The sequence below is a fragment of the Ursus maritimus genome, unplaced genomic scaffold, assembly GCF_017311325.1.
Source record: "Ursus maritimus isolate PB19 unplaced genomic scaffold, ASM1731132v1 scaffold_13, whole genome shotgun sequence".
Taxonomy (NCBI): domain Eukaryota; kingdom Metazoa; phylum Chordata; class Mammalia; order Carnivora; family Ursidae; genus Ursus; species Ursus maritimus.
The window spans coordinates 42,249,440-42,267,491 of NW_024423675.1; the positions used below are offsets into that span (position 1 = coordinate 42,249,440).

Below are 18,052 nucleotides of genomic sequence, written 5' to 3' on the forward strand. Positions count from 1 at the left end.
GATCATCCGGGTGCATTTGTATATAAGCATATACTCATATGCATATGAGGGGATGGTGGTGGTTGAACAGGAGGGCACGACAGGTATCTAGGCTGTTCGGGGCTGTTACACTCATGTGTTAGTTTGCTAGTGATGTGTGAATATGAAGTTTGGGCTGAAAGTTAGGTACAAAATGATCTGCAGTGATAAAAAAAATGAGAAATACTCTGGGAAGTTTTTTGATGTTATTTTTTTTGAGGTAAAAGGGATTTTCTATTTATGTATTAAGTGACACAGCGAGTACCAAATAAAAATACAAAAACTTCCTAGTGATCTTTAAAATAAATACCTCAAAATAAACTGCTTAAATTTATTAGTCATTTATAGAAAATACACAATGATAATGTTTTGGGTATTAGCGCTTTTTCTTTAGTGCCTCAAAATAGGTATTTCATATATATTTTTTTAACCACATCATCTACTTATTTTCAGTTAATGTCATTTTAAAATGTTACTCAAATAGGGATGCTTGGGTGGCTCAGTTGGTTGAGCGTCTGACTCTTGATTTTGGCTCAGGTCATGATCTCAGGATCACAGGATCAAGCCCCCTTGGCTCCTTACTCAGTGGGGAGTCTGCTTGGGATTCTCTCCCTACCCACCCCCCACGTGTGCATATGGTCTCTCTCTCTCTCTCAAATAAATGAATAAAATCTTTAAAAAAATAAAGTGTTACTCAAAAATAAAAGACAAAGTAGGTCCACAAAAACAAAAATTTAGCGTGTTAATTTTATTTAATATTATTTCTTGTAACTTAGTTATGGACATCCTCATAGTCCAACTTAACCCTTTCAAAAATCAATGATCTGAAATTGAACTTTTGGTGTAATGTCATAAAAAGAGAAACGGAGATATTGTCCTTAAAAAAAAAAACAACCCAATAATCATCGCAAATTATTTAGGAGGGAAAGTTGCTTACTGTGTCATGGACTCCGAGCCCAGTCTGAAATCCTGGGACTTGTCCTTAATGACTGGCTGCTGTGAAAGAAGAACAACAATGGGTAAGGAAAGACTAGGTGAAGACAGCGCAGGCAATACTCACAACTTGCTGAATGAGAGAGCGTGCCCATTCTGAACATAAATGTCTATCAGCATTGTTTCTTCACTCCTATGGGAAACCAAGGAACTGGTTCTCCAGATCATCTGAGCACTCTTTATACCTGCAGTCAGTTTGCAGGGATGTGGCAAAAAAGTCAGGTGTGAATCAGTCTCAGTTAATCTAGAAATACTCTGTGGAGATCGCTTAAGTTCTAAATTTATCTTTCATCATTGCAGCTTTCCTTCCTCATCTTTTGGGTGCAATTTATATTTTCATAGTGACGGTAATCATGGAGCTATATGTAAAATTTTGCATCTGAAAACTCAGTCTTCTAAAAAATTTGTTCAGTATGTATTTTACTGATGGCCCCTTCCTGAGGAAAACAAATTAATAAGCACTTCCAGTGATGCAGATTGTACTGAGGGTCTTGTGAGACGGTTCCTCTGGGATTCAAGCATTAACCCCAGATGAAAGTACCAATGTTGCTATAAAATTCACTACAAATGATTTTTTAGAGATAATTACATGTTAGGGAAACATAGAAAATATACATTGTTCTTATGTTGAAGTTGTGAGTTATATACAAACGAAAGGGATATACCATATCTACTTGATTATTTAAATTAAAAAAAAACCCTCAGAAAACAAAAAATCAAAATGAAATGAAAGAAAAGGAGTCCAACCTTTTCTTTCAGGCTTAAGCTGTTTGAGTAACTACTACTTTCCCTTTCTTATCTTTCCTGTAGCTTGTTTCGCTTTGTAGATTTCCTGCTCCACAATCAGATTTCTGCAAGATTTGGCACTGAATATCTTCAAACAAGTACTACTGATCATAAAGATTTCAAAAGGATAGTGTTTTCTGGATCATAATTATGTCATATTTTGCTCTCTGTACAGCTTTAAATTAAGCACATCATAAAAACAAGAATAAAAGAGCAAAAAGACTTGGTGGTGAAAGGTGGATGTTGGAGCAAGTGACCCAATTTCACGAAACAACAACAGAACCAGTAACACCTTGATTTTTCTTTACTGGTGAAGATGATCTGACTCAATTCAAATGCGTTTGGGGAAAAAAAGTACAAACACATGAAAAACTTCAATTCAAGGAGTAATTCAGATTGCAGAACAGTCTACCTGTCCTCAATCCGACAGAGCAAGAAGCAAAGAAAACCATCAAACTCTAAACTCAGAAAGCAGCAATTATAACTGAATTTCTTTAGTTTTCCCCCAGACTTAAGAAATAAATTCCAAACATAGCAATCAAATTAATTTTATTTTTTACACGGTCTAAGTATTACTTCTATCTCTTTGCCCATAGCAACATCTCACCATAAACGTATGTATAATGTGTGAAACTTTGTAAAATTCTGGATTAAAAAAAAAACAACCCTCAACATAACAGTTCTAATCAGAATCTGAACCTACTCCAGAGGTTGAGGGAAGAGAAGTCAGACACTTATAAATAATGTTAAATCAATGTTACTTTTAATTATTTGTGACCTTGACAAATGAGTAACAACATATTGTCACGTGTAGATCTTACCAAACCTGCTTTTAATAGTCTGTTCATGTGAAATGGATGCTGCCATGTCCTCAGAAAGTTTGTCTGAAGTGGGTTTAACAGTGTCCCTGCCACCTTTCCTACTGTATTACTGTGTTATAGTAACTGGCACATTCAAGTCCTTTTTCATGATGCACAGGTGGCTTAAATTGTGTTCAAATCCTATGAATCCCAAGTTAATAGGGTATCCACATTACAAAGTTTAAACACTCATTTGTTAAAGGACACTTATTTAATTCGGACCAATATTCCACTTCTAAACACCTTTACTCACTCATTCCTTGGTCTCAGCAGCAGCACGCCATATGGGTAGTTACTCATGGAGGCAGGAGGAGGGGGAAGAAGGAGGTGTCTCTGTGAGCTGTTTTGTTTCATTTTCTCTTTTAACAAAAAAGCCCCCAACGCTATAATACAATCAGCCCATAAGCACCCCCCACCATCAACAAGACCAAGGAACACAACTGCCCTTCTTTCCCTCCTGTCCACGCACACCTCTCACAGTTGTTTTGTGACTCTGTTTCCTCTTCACAGATACCCTTGATTTGGAGTGGAGGGGATGAAGAGAGGAAGATGAGCAAAGCAAAGGAAATGAATGAAAGGACCAGAATCCAGAGGCTCCTGCTTCCCAAACCCTCCAGCTTCTCAGTGATGCTTTTAAATTTAGAGGCAGTGAAACGTAAACATGAAAGGAATGATTAATGGCATGATTTTAAGTGCCTCCACTGATTACACGGAGATTCACCAAGAAGAAAACAACTCATGAACAGCTTTGTAAAAGAGAAATGGGCCATGCAAAAAACTCACCCAAATATTTCTGTAAACTTGAGGAACAAATGTAAAATTAGGTAAATGTTCAATTGATGTCCGTTGTAGCTTGCACACCAGTGAGCTTTAAGTCAGGCAAATTTATGACACAGTATAGCTCTATATCTATGTGCTGTTTATAATACCTCCCGATATCTTCTACCTTGTCCATATTTTTAATACCTAAAATTTACTTATACCCACTTTGCAGGGATTTTTAAAAAAGAGAGAGAGGAAAACCACCACCACCAGAGCTGGTGGTTAAGTTCCAGTCTTGGTTCTGTCATTAACTTTCTGTGTGGCCTGAGCATAAGCCACTTAACTTCTCTTGGGATCTGTTTTTTACTTGAAAATGAACAGATGGGGCTCAGAACAAAAGCATGAACGACCACAGCACCATTCTTGTATTTTACAGATGAGGAAATGGAGGCCCAGAGTCACCAAGGTTACAGAAGTCACCTGAAGGCTATAATTCTGTTTTTTCAAACTGATTTAACATCAAAACTAGTTTTCAGAACAGTTTTGGGCCTCGTATATAAACACTTAAGCATAGAATTACTGGAGGTGAAGCTAGGTTTGGTGGCCAGGCAAACCCTGTCTTCCCAGCCCTACTCCCCAGAGCCCTAAAGAGTAGGGGTCTACAGAGTCTTTAGATCACTGGACTAGACAAGCTCTTCCAGATTTCCTCTGTTGTTAAAATTCTGCTTCCAGGAGCACAATTTTGCAATATTATATATTCATATAAGTTTGCTGTTGATTCTTTGATTTTAGAATTTATTACTGATTATGTGAATTATACTTGAATCATAATGCTTTTCTTTAAGGACAAAATAGTCTCTTGCATCAAGACACAGTTTCTAGAAATATATTAAAACAAAAAGCAAAGGTCTTCATCTTGGTTCATGGCTTGTAGTTTTTGGTACTAACTGTGCCAGTTAAAAAAACACCAGATATTTATGAAACCCCACTCTGTAAGTGAGGCACTGTGCTAGACGTCCTGGGGGTACAAAGCTCAGTAGGCTGTAAGAGTTTAGAATCGAATGGGGAACGATGTGGATACAACCAGGGGATAAACATTATGATAAAGGTAAAAAGAAAATGCGTGGAAATAAAGGAACAGTAGCCTTGAATTGTAACTTGAGGTTTGAGAAGGACTCACAGAGGAGGGAGCATTTAGCGAGATCTTAAAGAGATGAATTGAAATTCTGATAACTAGAGAAGCACAAAAAACTATATAGTTCCAGAAAACAGGGCAAGCAGAGGCTTGAGGAATGTCTGCAGGGCAGCCTACTCCGGAGGTCATTTTAGATGATGAAGAGAAGTAGGTCAGAACTCAATTCAACGTTCATGGTGTGGGGTCTAGATAAACATTTACGAGATTCGGACTTTATAGCCAAGTGTAGGGCCAACTAAGATTTCTGAGCTGGTAAGTCACATGACTTGATTTCTATTTTAGCAAGGTATCGCCTCTGTGGTAGGCAGGGAACAGGTGCTTTAAAGACTGGAGAATGGAAGAGTGAAGACTGCTGGAGGCCGGGACCAGGGGGCCGTTTCACGGCAATATCCTTCCCAGGCTCTCTTCTCAGTTCACTCCAAAAAAAAAACAAAAAAAAAAAACAAAAAAACCCTGGCATCCCTAATACTCCTGCCTTTGTCCTTTCCACTCTTTATATTCCTGTTTCCATGCATTTAACTGGTGTGTTTAGGCTAACGACTTCCAAATCAACACCATGAAACCAGGTTTCAAGTTTTCTTCAAAGTGATTTGGCAATTGCCACTTTTCAGCACATTTTGTAAACACAATTTTTTCTGAAAACACAGTTTCATCAAAACTACCTAGCAAGTCTGAGTTTTCAGCAGATCTCTCCTGAGTTCCATCGATGTCAGTAAGATATCTGCAACTGGCTGCCACACAGACACTGCCAACTTTGTGAGTCTCAAACGGAAGTGTTTCTTATACTCTTACACACCGAGATGGTCAAATCAGAAACCCAGATGTCTCCTTTACCTTCACATCCATTGAGTCACCACGTCCTAGTTTCTCACTGTATTTGGCTTGGATTATTCCAACAGCTTCTCCTGCTTAGTTCCTTTGGTACTGCTTTTTTCCAGTTTTTTCAAAGTTTCTAGAGTGAGCTTTTTTGGTTTGTTTTTTAGAAAGAGTGAGCGGGGGAGGGGGGCGCAAAGGGAGAAGGAGAGAGAGAGGGAATCCTAAGCAGGCTCTGTACCCAGCACGGAGCCCAACGCAGGATTCGATCTTATGACCCTGAGGATCATGACCTGAGCCAAAACCAAAAGTCAGATGCTTAATGGACTGAGCCACCCAGGTGCCCCTAGAGTGAGCTTTTGAAACAACCAATTCGATCATGCTATCTTCCATGCTTTAAATTCTTCAGTGGCTCCCTTCTACCTGCAGTATAAAACCCAGCTTTTTTTTTTTTTTTTTAAGATTTTATTTATTTATTTGACAGAGATAGAGACAGCCAGGGAGAGAGGGAACACAAGCAGGGGGAGTGGGAGAGGAAGAAGCAGGCTCATAGCGGAGGAGCCTGATGTGGGGCTTGATCCCATAACGCCGGGATCACGCCCTGAGCTGAAGGCAGACGCTTAACCGCTGTGCCACCCAGGAGCCCCTAAAACCCAGCTTCTTAACATGTCATACAGGGACCTTATCCTGTCCACTTGCTCAGGTCCAGCAGTTTGTTTTTAAACTTTGCCTCCCAAGTGCTAGCCATGATGCAATATTTGTGGCAGCCCCCATGCACCATGTCTTAGCATGGATCTGCTCAATCTGCCAGGAATGCCCTTCCTCCTGTGAAACTCAATTTAGAAATTGATTCTTCTAGAAAGCTCTACTGACCTCAGTAAGCTTAGGTCAGGGACCATTTCTATCTGTTCTTGCATTTCGTGTAGAAGTCTATCATCCTCTTGTGCTGCAAAAACCCCTGATGTTTGACTACCTGCCAGCTCTTTCAAGAGAGAACTCCCTGAAGATGAGGGCAGATGATGGGCATATTAGACCAGAGATTCCAGAATGATATCTACATAAAAATTTCTGGGACGCAGTTAGAAATACACCTGGGGATTCAGGATAGGAGTCAGGATTACAGAATTTGATACATTCAAAAAACCAAAGTATTATCTGAGACTGTGGAGGTAGAAGGGATAATCTAGAAAAATACGTTAGAGGAAAATATAAAACAATAGAAAAGATGCAGCAGCATGTATGTTGGAGAAGGCTTGCCTTACCGTGGCCCGGCCAGAGGAGGAGGAAGGAGCCCTAAGTGGAGTGTTACAAAAGGAGAGAGAAACAGCAGAGAGACAGTGGTGTCAATGATCCCGAATGTTGGGGGTATGAAGTATTTCTTTACATTGTCTGTTAATTGCCGCGTTTGTTCCTTCCCTCCACTCTGTGCTTCATCCCTTGTCCCTTCCCCCTGTGACCAGCTGGCTTTTCAATTTTTCTGATGAGCATTTCTGGCCACTTTAGGGCTTTTGTACCTGTGGTTGCTAGTGCCTCAAAAGTACCCTCCTCATAAAAACTAACCATCTACTTCTCACCACATGGCCTCATAGTCTCCCTTCACTGTCCTCTCACTGCTTCTATGCTTCCTTTTGTGACTCACTAATTACAATGACTTTCACTCATTAGACTGTAACTTCTGTAAGTGGAGGGGCTGTTTGTTTAATTTGCCATTCTACCATCCAGACAACATTCCACTACAGTGCCTGGGAAAGCAGCAGGCATTCAGTATGTATGTGTGAAATGAATAAATAATGAAGATGCCGAAGGACTGGAAGAATGAGGATGGGCCTCCCTGATGGGGGCGGCTAGAAGGATGTGGGAGGGGAAGATGACCAAAACTACAAGTGGAGGGTTCAGCTATAGAAAGAAGGGTGCTTCTTTCTGTGGGAGACCTGAAAGTGGCTGGAGAAGGAGGGCAAAATTAACAGAAATACAGAGAAAGGAGAGAGGGGTAGAGAAAATTCATGTCGGATAAGTTCTCTTCAGTAAGAGGTTAGGGACCTGAGGAATGTGGACAGTACTGTTACTGAGCGGGGTCAAGAATGGGGTGGGGAGTCAGTCAGGAAGAACAAAAAAGATGATCGAGACCATGGGCCTCACTGAGGCTGGGAATCAATCACAAACATGCCACAGAGACACGCAGGGGACAATTATGTGACTTTCTTTGGCAGTGATAAAATTCCAGAGGCTAAGAACAAAAAATGGGCAACTAGTTTGCCCCCCAGCCTGGGGACTGGTAAAAGAAGTAGGCCCAGTCACACGCTCCAAATACTACACATGCGTCTGGCATCAAATTGGTAAATAATTGCTGCTTCCACGCATTTATTTCCTGGTGCCCCGAGTGACCTGATTTGGAGAGAATGAAAAAATGTCTGCAGATAACCAGGAAGGCAGGAAGCATCAGAATGCCACCTCATCTCTCTTTCTTTAATTCTTGCAAACTACAGAATCATTTGGGTCATCTAGTTCCTCTTCTGGGACGGAACTGTTCCTTGGAGATGGGAGGTGAAGGAAGGAACCTGGAGAGGCTGACGGAGACCTAGCGGTGTCGTGAAGTCCATGGCGGCGCTCTGTGCACTGTTGAGCAGCCACTGCGCGCAGCACCAGCGCAGCGGACCCCGGCGGGGGTCCGGGCTGACTTGGAAGACTCACGATGACCTCAGCACAGCTGATCCGATTTGTCTACCGGATCCTTCCATCGCTCAATAAACATTCACTGGATACCTGCTTTGCACTAGATGCTGGGAATTCGATTCTGAACATGACACGGTCCCTGCCTTCAAGGAACGTTTAGCCCTTTTATTTCCATCCAGAGAGGAAGAAGGAAATTGAAGAAAAAAGTTGGACACATGAGCCGTGCTAGAAGTAGCAGGTTATATTTTTTCCTTTTAAACCAACTCCCTTTGCCTGAACTTCTCCTTCTTCATCTTTATTATAAAGACTTAATAGGTTTTGTGAAACAACGATGTAACTTTGTAATAAAGTTTCAAAATGCAACTGATCCTCATTATTTGTGGATTGCCTGTGCAAATTCACCTCCTCACTACAGCTCATTTGTAACCCCCATCAATACCTGCGGTGCTTGTCACAGCCATCGGAACACACTCACACAGGCAGCGTGCTGAAAATTTGAGCTGCCTGATGCACACAATCCCAGCTCAAGTTGGAACACTAGAAACTTCTAATGCTTTGGCATGGTTCAAACACTCTAATTTCAGCTTTCACACTGTAAATAAGTACCCTTTCGTGGCCTATGTATGGCTACGTTTTTCACATTTTTGTGTTTTGTTGGTGATTCTGTGGTTTAAAATGATCCCTAACCAATGGGCTGAAGTGTTGTCTAGTGTGACTAAATGCAAGAAGGCTGATGTGCCTTAGATAAAATACATGTGTTGACCGAGCTTTGTTCAGGCACAAATCCAGTACTGCTGGATAGGAATTCAACTTTAATGAATCAACAATATATATTAAATAAAGTGTCTTTACACTTTACACCAGCTGATGAAAATGTTAGGACCAGAGGCTCACAGGAGCCTAAGCCTTTATCTTCCCTAGGAGCACTGGCTCAGTGTTCACTCATTCAGCATTCATGGTGAATTCAGAGAACATAACTACTATGAAAAATCAGAATCCACTCCATGTTTTTCATCATGGCTTCTGTGTATCCACCAATTTACTGTTCTTCACCTTCTCTTATTCCTGACACACCTAGGAAGTTTTTGGAAGCTCTGTCTCAATCAAATCATAATCATTTACTGAGAATATTCTATGTACGGTACTAAGGTGGGAGGCTTTGGAGGGAATAGGGCCACGGGGAAGTTGACTCCCACTGGTTTCACACAGGTGTGGGCAATGCTTTAGAAGCTGCTGTAGAATTTATGGGACTTCATCAAGATTAAAAGTTTCTGCACAGCCAAGGAAACAGTCAGAAAAACTAAGAGGAAGCCCACGGAATGGGAGAATATATTTGCAAATGACACTACAGATAAAGGACTGGTATCCAAGATCTACAAAGAACTTCTCAAACTCAATACACGAGAAACAAATAAACAAATCAAAAAATGGGCAGAAGATATGAACAGACACTTTTCCAATGAAGACATACAAATGGCTAACAGGCACATGAAAAAATGTTCAAAATCATTAGCCATCAAGGAAATTCAAATCAAAACCACACTGAGATACCACCTTACGCCAGTTAGAATGGCAAAAATCGACAAGGCAAGAAACAACAATTGTTGGAGAGGATGTGGAGAAAGGGGATCCCTCCTACATTGTTGGTGGGAATGCAAGTTGGTACAGCCACTGTGGAAAACAGTGTGGAGGTCCCTTAAAAAGTTAAAATTGAGCTCCCTATGATCCAGCCATTGCATCACGGGTATTTTCTCCCAAAGATACAGACGTAGTAAAGAGAAGAGCCATATGCACCCCAATGTTCATAGCAGCAATGTCCACAATAGCTAAATCGCTGGAAGGAGCGAGATGCCCTTCAACAGATGACTGGATTAGAAGTGTGGTCCATATATACAATGGAATATTTCAGCTATCAGAAAGAACGAGTTCTCAACATTTGCTACAACATGGACGGCACTGAGGAGATAATGCTAAGTGAAATAAGTCAAGCAGAGAAAGACAAATATCATATGATTTCTCTCATCTATGGAACATAAGAAGATATCAGTAGGGGAAGAAAGGGATAAAGAAAGGGGGGGTAATCAGAAGGGGGAATGAAACATGAAAGACCATGGACTATGAGAAACAAACTGAGGGCATCAGAGGGGAGGGGGGTGGGGGAATGGGATAGGCCGGTGATGGGTAGTAAGGAGGGCACGTATTGCATGGTGCACTGGGTGTTATACACAACTAATGAATCATCGAGCCTTACATCGGAAACCGGGGATGTACTGTATGGTGACTAACATAATATAATAAAAATTCATTATAAAAAAAAGAAAAAAAAAGAAGCTGCTGTAGAGTCAGGTCAACTTGGAGTTTATACCCAGAGATTATGGGATCTGAAGTAGCTATGCTATTCCTCTAATGAGACTGGAAGAGCCTTCTCGAGCAAAATTCCATAACTCTTGGGTCTACCAAGGAGGCTTTCAGAAATATGTTGAGGGTAGCATCTGGCACCAAGATTTTTACACAAGTGTAAAAGGTGATTCTGAGGCCTAGCAGTTTGAGAACTATTAACCTGGCATATATCGAATTGGCAACTTGTTGGGTAGGAGAGCTAAGGATAATTTTGGACTTGGGTGTCTGAAGCCGACTTAGTGAGTGTAGCTTAGTAGTCAATAAGCATGGATTGTTGTGATCTCCTCCCTTTCTTGCTCTCTTCCCTTCTTCTGGTTTGAATCTCGATTCTTACTGGACCTACCTATGAAGGACTTCAATTTCCCTCCTGATAAACAATACTAAACAGACTTAGTGAGGCTGTGTCTCATAATTTAGTGAGGGCAAATGTATGTACAAATAACTTGGCGCCGAGGTAGCAGGTGATAAACGGAATAAGAGACAAAGGATGTGACATGAGATTATGCAGGAGGAAGATTTCTCTGACCAAGTGGAGGTTCCGGCCAGTCCCTCTGCAGTCTAAGTGAATGATTCCTCATTCCTCATCATTCCACTATGCACACATATGCACATATATCCATATTAGTTTAAACAAAATTGTTCAGTGATGTTGCTTTTAACTTTGCTCTTTACATCTTTTTAATAGCTTTACATCTACTACGTGTATCTGAGCACAAAACACACTTTTGTCTTAACAATATAATGTAAACTTTATCAGCTATAAGAATGAATAACTATACATGGTATTTGTGGTAATTACAAAGTTGTGATAAAAAATGTGACCCGCACTGTAAGATTGTTCATATGGGAAAATTCAATTTGAAATGTAATTTAGACTTTCACCTGTCAGTGAGTTTAAGGATAGGGCAATATTTGGCCTCATGATCTTGGCCTAGGCATGTTTTTCTACAGTAATCTTGGGAATGATGCTGTTTTCTAGTCAGTGACTCTGCAAGCTGGTATCTCACGGGCACAGATTTTCTTACAAAGGAGATGCCAACCTCTGGAGGTCTATCAAGAATTCTATATTTTGTGTAAGACACAACAGTGTATAACAGAGGCTGCAACTTCAACATACCCACAGATAAATCGGGCTAAAAGGAAAGAAAAAGCTCATTAAGCACAAAAAAGTTCTATAAAAGAGTGATAAAAGCAAGTCTGTTTCAATGTGTTGTATTGTATGCAGGGTTTGTGTGGATAAAAGAGACTTTTCAATAAAAAAAAGGTTCGGAATGTCAACTGAAGGAGAACCATGTTAAAATCAGAGAGCATTATGGCATTATTAGGACTGCTAAGTAATGACAAAAACATTAGCATACGGTGACTTTCTAAGGCAAAGGAAATAAATGCTAGTCAAGAGCGATCTACAGGTCTACGTAAGTGAGAGACATTTTACATATCCTCTTTCCGCTGACTCTCACACGGCTTGACATACTTTCATGTGAAGCTATTGCTTTTAAGTAAGATAGTCTATAACTCTAGCACCACTACTTATATACTTGCCAGAAATGGAAAATGAAGGCCAAATTTCAGTAACAGGACCTTAAAATAAAAATTGTAATTTAAGGAAACACATATGTATGTACATAACAATATTACATATTTTTAAAATTAAAATAGAGCAGTAGTTCTCAACTGGAGGGGGTGATTTTTGTCCCCCAGGAGAAATGTGGCAATGTCTGGAAGATAGTTTTGATTGTCACAACTAGAGGGGATTACTGCTTGTGGCATCCAGTGGATTAGTGGATAGAGGCCAGGGATACCTCTAAACATTCTACAATACACAACATATTCCCTCAAAGAATTATCTAGCCCAAAATGCCAGTGTGCCAAGGCTGAGAATCCTTGGAGTGCTTGATGAAACAAGAGGACAGCAGAGTTTGGGTATCAGAGACCTTCAGAAAAAAAGGACATGCTGATAGTCGAATCAGAAGACAGGGTGACTGATAATAATCAATTCTGCCACTATCTAAAGGACAATTTACTACTAGGAATGACTGCTGGGAAGTTCTCCCAACAATATCTTAAACACTTTAGATCTGTGATAGATTATTAGAGGGATGTTGCTGACATTTAGGTTAACCTTTGAAAATATCATCATGAAGAACACGATATTATTCCATCAAACAACTCTTAAAGTCACAGTAAGACAGAGTAATGGGCCAAGGGGAACAATGGTTTGACACAGTACAAGATCATTTATTTTATACTTTTTATGTATACTCAGATACAGTGGAGGCGAAGCTCCAGGGGGATTCTCTCACAGCCCCTTTACTTTGGAACTGGCAATTATCTAGGTCCTGGCCCCAGGCTACATAAACTGAGAAGACAAGTTGTTAGTGTGGTCTCACTCTGCTGAAGGTCAGAGGGTCCTGGAGACAAGGAGGGAAACTGCCCCAAAGAGCAAGCAACATAGCTGCTGAGGGGAAGAGACAGAGTTGGGGCTGAGGTACAAGTGTCAAATACACTGGCCGAGGCAAAGGTGTAAAGGAGAATGAGTAGAGAAACTGGATCACCAGACCTGTAAGAAGGTCAAGACTGTATGGTTTCCTTTCAGGGTAAGAGAGTTTCTGCAGGCTTTTAGAGTTTGTCCGTGCAGAACATTTAGGAACATTACTGTTGGGAGCAGAGTCTCTGGGTGTGAGGTGACTCACACTTGCTTTGCTGTCACATCATCGGGGTTCACTTACTTTCTCTGCAGAACATGTTCTCTCTCTAACAGAAAATTTTCAAATGTAAATAATGGTTTTTGAAATTAATATTTTTTCTCACAATATTTATAAGTTATTGAAACAAATTATAAAGAAAAATATATATCCATATTGTCTGCATTGAGATTCTTTATGGGACACAAACAAGAACTTTGGCTTTAGGGGTGCCTGGGTGGCTCAGCTGTTAAGCGTCAGCTTTAGGCCCAGGTTGTGATCCCAGGGTCCTGGGATCGAGCCCTGCATTGGGCTCCCTGCTCGGCGGGAAGCCTGCTTCTCCCTCTCCCAGTCCCCTTACTTGTGTTCCCTCCCTCGCTGTCTCTCACTGTCAAATAAATAAATAAAATCTAAAAAAAAAAAAAAAAGAACTTTGGTTTTAAATTTACTTGTAAGTTAAGATTTTAGTTTAGTTCTCTTCAGATGAAGGAAGAAAACTTCAAACGTACCTGAAATTTTAAAACAAATCCAAACATAAGTTAACTTTTATCTACCTAATATAGCAAATTAGAGATAAATCACCTTTATTTTCTTTGATAGAATTACTAAAGTTAAAAAAAAGACATAAATCGGTATTATTCTTTTATTTTTTTAGGTGCAAAAAGTTGGTTTTATTAGAGCAAGGGGACAGGACCCGTGGGCAGAAAAATGTGCTGCTTTATCGGTATTATTCTTCAGCAATAGGAAGGAGGCAATAAAGTTATGATTTGTATTTTCAATGATTTAGTGTACAATTACTAACTTTTGGATATCTGGAAAATCTGCTTCAACATATCAAAAATAACCACTATCTTTATAAACAGGTTGTTGGATTTAACATAATAAAATCATATTGTTTCTGTGGTTAAAAATAATTCAGATGCACTCCTGGTAGAAGTACCAGTAAATGGAAATTTTTTTTTCTGTATGCAGCGATTTTTGAAAATAATGATATAGAGCCCAATTAATCCAGGCTTCATGAATTGTCTGACTCCTTTTGGGATGAAGAAGGTAAAGGAAAATTAGATATTCCGTAGATGAATACAGACATATGTACCTTGAAGGCAACTTATTTACTGCCTACTCTTTTTCTGAGAGGTTGACAGAATTACCAACATAAAAATTTGTGTGTGTTGTATGGCTTGGCTGGAAGAGGAACGACCATGGAGTTAACTGATGCTTCTTGGTTTTGTTTTGCTTTGGACAAGAAAAAAGTTGTTGCTGCACAAAACTGGAGTCTGCACTTTGGTTTAGGGTCAGCTCTTTTGAATAAGACCTGCCTATTCTCACTGATTCTAGATGCTAAGTAAAATGCTGAAAATAATTAAAACACTCTTCTCCTCATGGAAGGAGCTGAGCTACAATGGATAATTATTAGAGTTATCTTGGAATGACAAATCTAATAAATATTCTTTAAGTGAGTTTTTAGAGAAAAACAAAAACATCACAGTAATGTCTCCACACTTCCTGAAATAATCTAACATTCCTATGCACAATTATTACTCTATGTCTGGCATTTATACAAAAACATACTTAGTTGTGTCAGTGTTGAAATATTTATTTATTTATTTATTTATTTAATTTATTTTTTAAATAAAGATTTTATTTATTTATTTGACAGAGAGAGAGACAGCGAGAGAGGAAACACAAGCAGGGGGAGTGGGAGAGGGAGAAGCAGGCTTCCCGCTGAGCAGGGAGCCCGATGTGGGGCTCGATCCCAGAACGCTGGGATCATGACCTGAGCTGAAGGCAGACGCTTAACGACTGAGCCACCCAGGCGCCCCAGTGTTGAAATATTGAAAGAGTAGAAGGTACTTTTTTTTTCTTTTTTTTAAAGATTTTATTTATTTATTTGACAGAGAGAGCGCATAAGCAGGGGCAGTTGCAGGCAGAGAGAGAGGGAGAAGCAGGCTCCCTGCCAAGGAACCAGAAGTGGGGCTCAATCCCAGGGCTTTGGGATAATGACCTGAGCCAAAGGCAGACACTTCACCTACTGAGCCACCCAGGCGCCCTTAGAAGGTACTTTTCTACTTTGGGTTTCATTTTTAGGAAAAAAAAAAACAAACATTTTCAGAAATCGAAAAATACTGGGCATAAATTTAGGAAATAAAAAAAAAGAAAATTAGTCATTTCAGTGACCAAATTTAAGTTTTTTGAAACTAAAAAAAAATCTGTGCTAATAAGATATCCAGGATATATTGGTGGAAGAAAAAAATCAGAACATTAAGTATGATCCTAGTTTCATTGAAAAAAAGAACATACATGAATAAAGACATACGTGCTCACATATGCAAAAAATATTTTAATAGGACATGGAAGAAACTATTAGAATGAATACAAATATTAGCCAGACAGAGGGGTTTTATTTATTTTTTAAGATTTTATTTATTTATTTGACACAGAGAGAGAGAGAGAGAGAGAGAACACAAGCAGGGGGAGGGGCAGAGGGAGAGGAAGAAACAGGCTCCCCGCTGAGCAAACTCAGCTCCCCCCCCCCCCAGGGCTCAATCCCAGGACCCTGGGATCATGACCTGAGCCAAAGGCAGATGCTTAACCAACTGAGTCACCCAGGCGCCCCAGGGGTTTTATTTCTTATTTACACTAATCTTTATTGGTTAAATTTTGAAAACTATGAGCATATATTATTTTTATAGTAAAACAATTTAAAATTATTAAAACATTTTTTAAAACAGGAATTTTGACAACTTTCCTCCCCAAATAAATTGATGACATAGGTTCAAGTTTAGGCTGGCAAAAATAAAAAGCCTAAGAAAATAAGGTCCAAAATACTAACACAAATAAACCAAGGGTGTCAGCACTATTTTTTTTTTTTTTCCTCAAAGCTTCTCAGTTTTTTTTTCCCTCCCTGATAGCACCAATATTCTTCCTTCTATTAGACGCAAATTTACAGCACCTCATGGTAAAAACAGTCTGGAGTGAGCACGAGGAGCACATTCTCCTCTGATTCCCCTGCGGTAGGTAATTGCTGATGTGTCTGGGGACTCTCTGGCCTATCATGGAGAGTTGCCGCCTCAAGCCCTGCGCCCGCCTCCTGCCCTGGGAGAGCCCGGTGCTGCCCTCGCCCACTGACACTGCCGTGAACTCGATGAAAAGCTGGAGGGTACCTGGCGTGAGCAGCAACAGGACAGGTGTGTTCCACTTGGAAGGACTTAACAGGATTCAGCAGCTGCCAAGCTTTTTAAAAGGTATAATTTTACTTCTTATTCTATAGTTTGAATAGAGATAATTTAAAGAAGAAAAGAAAACTATTGAGGTTTCCTTTTTTCCTTAAAAAGTATAGAGAACAGAATTCTAAAAACTTGCACATGGAGATGGGTCCCGTGAAGCAGACCTAAAACAGGAATGTGAGAGGCAGGGGGACACAAACTGTGGCTGGCTTGTGCAGGTAGCAGCTGCCTGTCCATGTGCGGACTAGTGCGGGGAAAGGGCACTGGCCTGACAACAGGAAGGCCCAGCTCCTAACTAGGAGTCATTCTGAATAAAACTCTTACAGCGTTTCTGGATCTCGATTTCCTTACCTGTAAAATGAAGGAACTGACTAGCATCACCGTGGATGATCTCTAGGGTTCCTTCCAGGTCACCAATTCTGTAACTCGAAGAACATAGGGCCTTCCCCTCCCCAATTCTAGGCACTTATCATAAAAGACTACTTTTCATGTTCTTCTTTTTGAACATATCTTACATATGATAATAAATATAAAGCCTGCTCTTGAAATTAAACATCTGATAGAATTTGTGGCAGGATCTTGATAAAATCAAACCATTTATATCCTGATAAAGGAACTCAACTGAAGAAATGCAACTACGCCAGGTGCTAAGGAAGCCCAGGGACACATTTCTCAAGGGCTGGCTGTTGGCATCGTGACTCAGAGTGTGCCCAAGGCATTTTGATTACCTGGGACAACAGTACTGTTTCTTCTTTTTGCATAAGCAGAGATCATTCCTGATACTCTCCCGCAGAGCGAAGTCAAACATTATCTAACTATACACCTGGTACATCCATTCCCTAGGAGGAAAACCATGTAGAATTCTATTCTAAAATATGGATTCAGACCAAGCAGATCAAACCATGCTCTTCAACAAAAGAAATCTATGCATCTTAAACTCGAAAGGCCATTGAGTTCCCTCTCAACCCCGAGAACTTTACTACTCCTTGCCCACACGGAGTCCTATCCTCCACAACTTCCTTGCTTTACCTATTTTAAGTTTTTAAAATGCTTTATGTTGCATGTCTGCAAGTTCCTTGAGATCTATTTAGAATTAGTTTGGGCAGCAGTGGGATTAGCCTGAAGCAGACCTCGAGGGTCAAGATGGATATTTGAAGAATTGGTCCACTGGGATATAAATATAAAGATATACTTTAAGTATGGAGATCAGTCCGTGAGAGGAAAAAGCACACAGCATGAAAAAATCAATGAAGACTATGATGCAGTGAGCTCTTCTAAGTGGAGGAGGGGTGGCAGAGGCAGTGAGAACCGGGGACGCTGAGAAGCAGGTAAGAGGTGTCTATCCATAGGAACACAGGTGCATCAGGAAGAGAAAGGGGTGGCACCAACTTCCCAGGCAGCCAGTAAGATACTGACCAAGTTCCTTCTATCTCCTCCTCCAGCTGAGGCAGAAGTCGTTCAAGGCTACTGCACACAGACATGGGGGTTGAGTAACCCCAATTTCAAAGATCAGCATGATGTGGGAGTCAGGGAGACCAGTAAGTCACTGTAAGTAGAGATTATGGCTTTCATAGCATCTCACACAGTTCTTGACACAGACTAGGCATATTGTGAACTGTTACGATGGCTCCGTGTTAATGT

At 40.3% G+C, this 18,052-nt stretch overlaps 1 protein-coding gene across 9 annotated transcripts in view; it reads right to left on the reverse strand.

Moving 5' to 3' along the window:
• Nucleotides 1-18,052, reverse strand: part of AHI1 (Abelson helper integration site 1) — a 210,232-nt gene that overhangs the window by 24,482 nt on the left and 167,698 nt on the right. For 7 of the 9 annotated variants that reach the window (XM_040627827.1, XM_040627822.1, XM_040627823.1 and 4 more), the window contains one exon: nt 956-1,014. In XM_040627827.1, the coding sequence (XP_040483761.1) occupies nt 956-1,014 (59 nt within the window). Of the gene's footprint in view, nt 1-955; nt 1,015-18,052 lie in introns of those variants that run through there. The other 2 variants (XM_040627825.1, XR_005834379.1) reach the window with 1 other exon arrangement.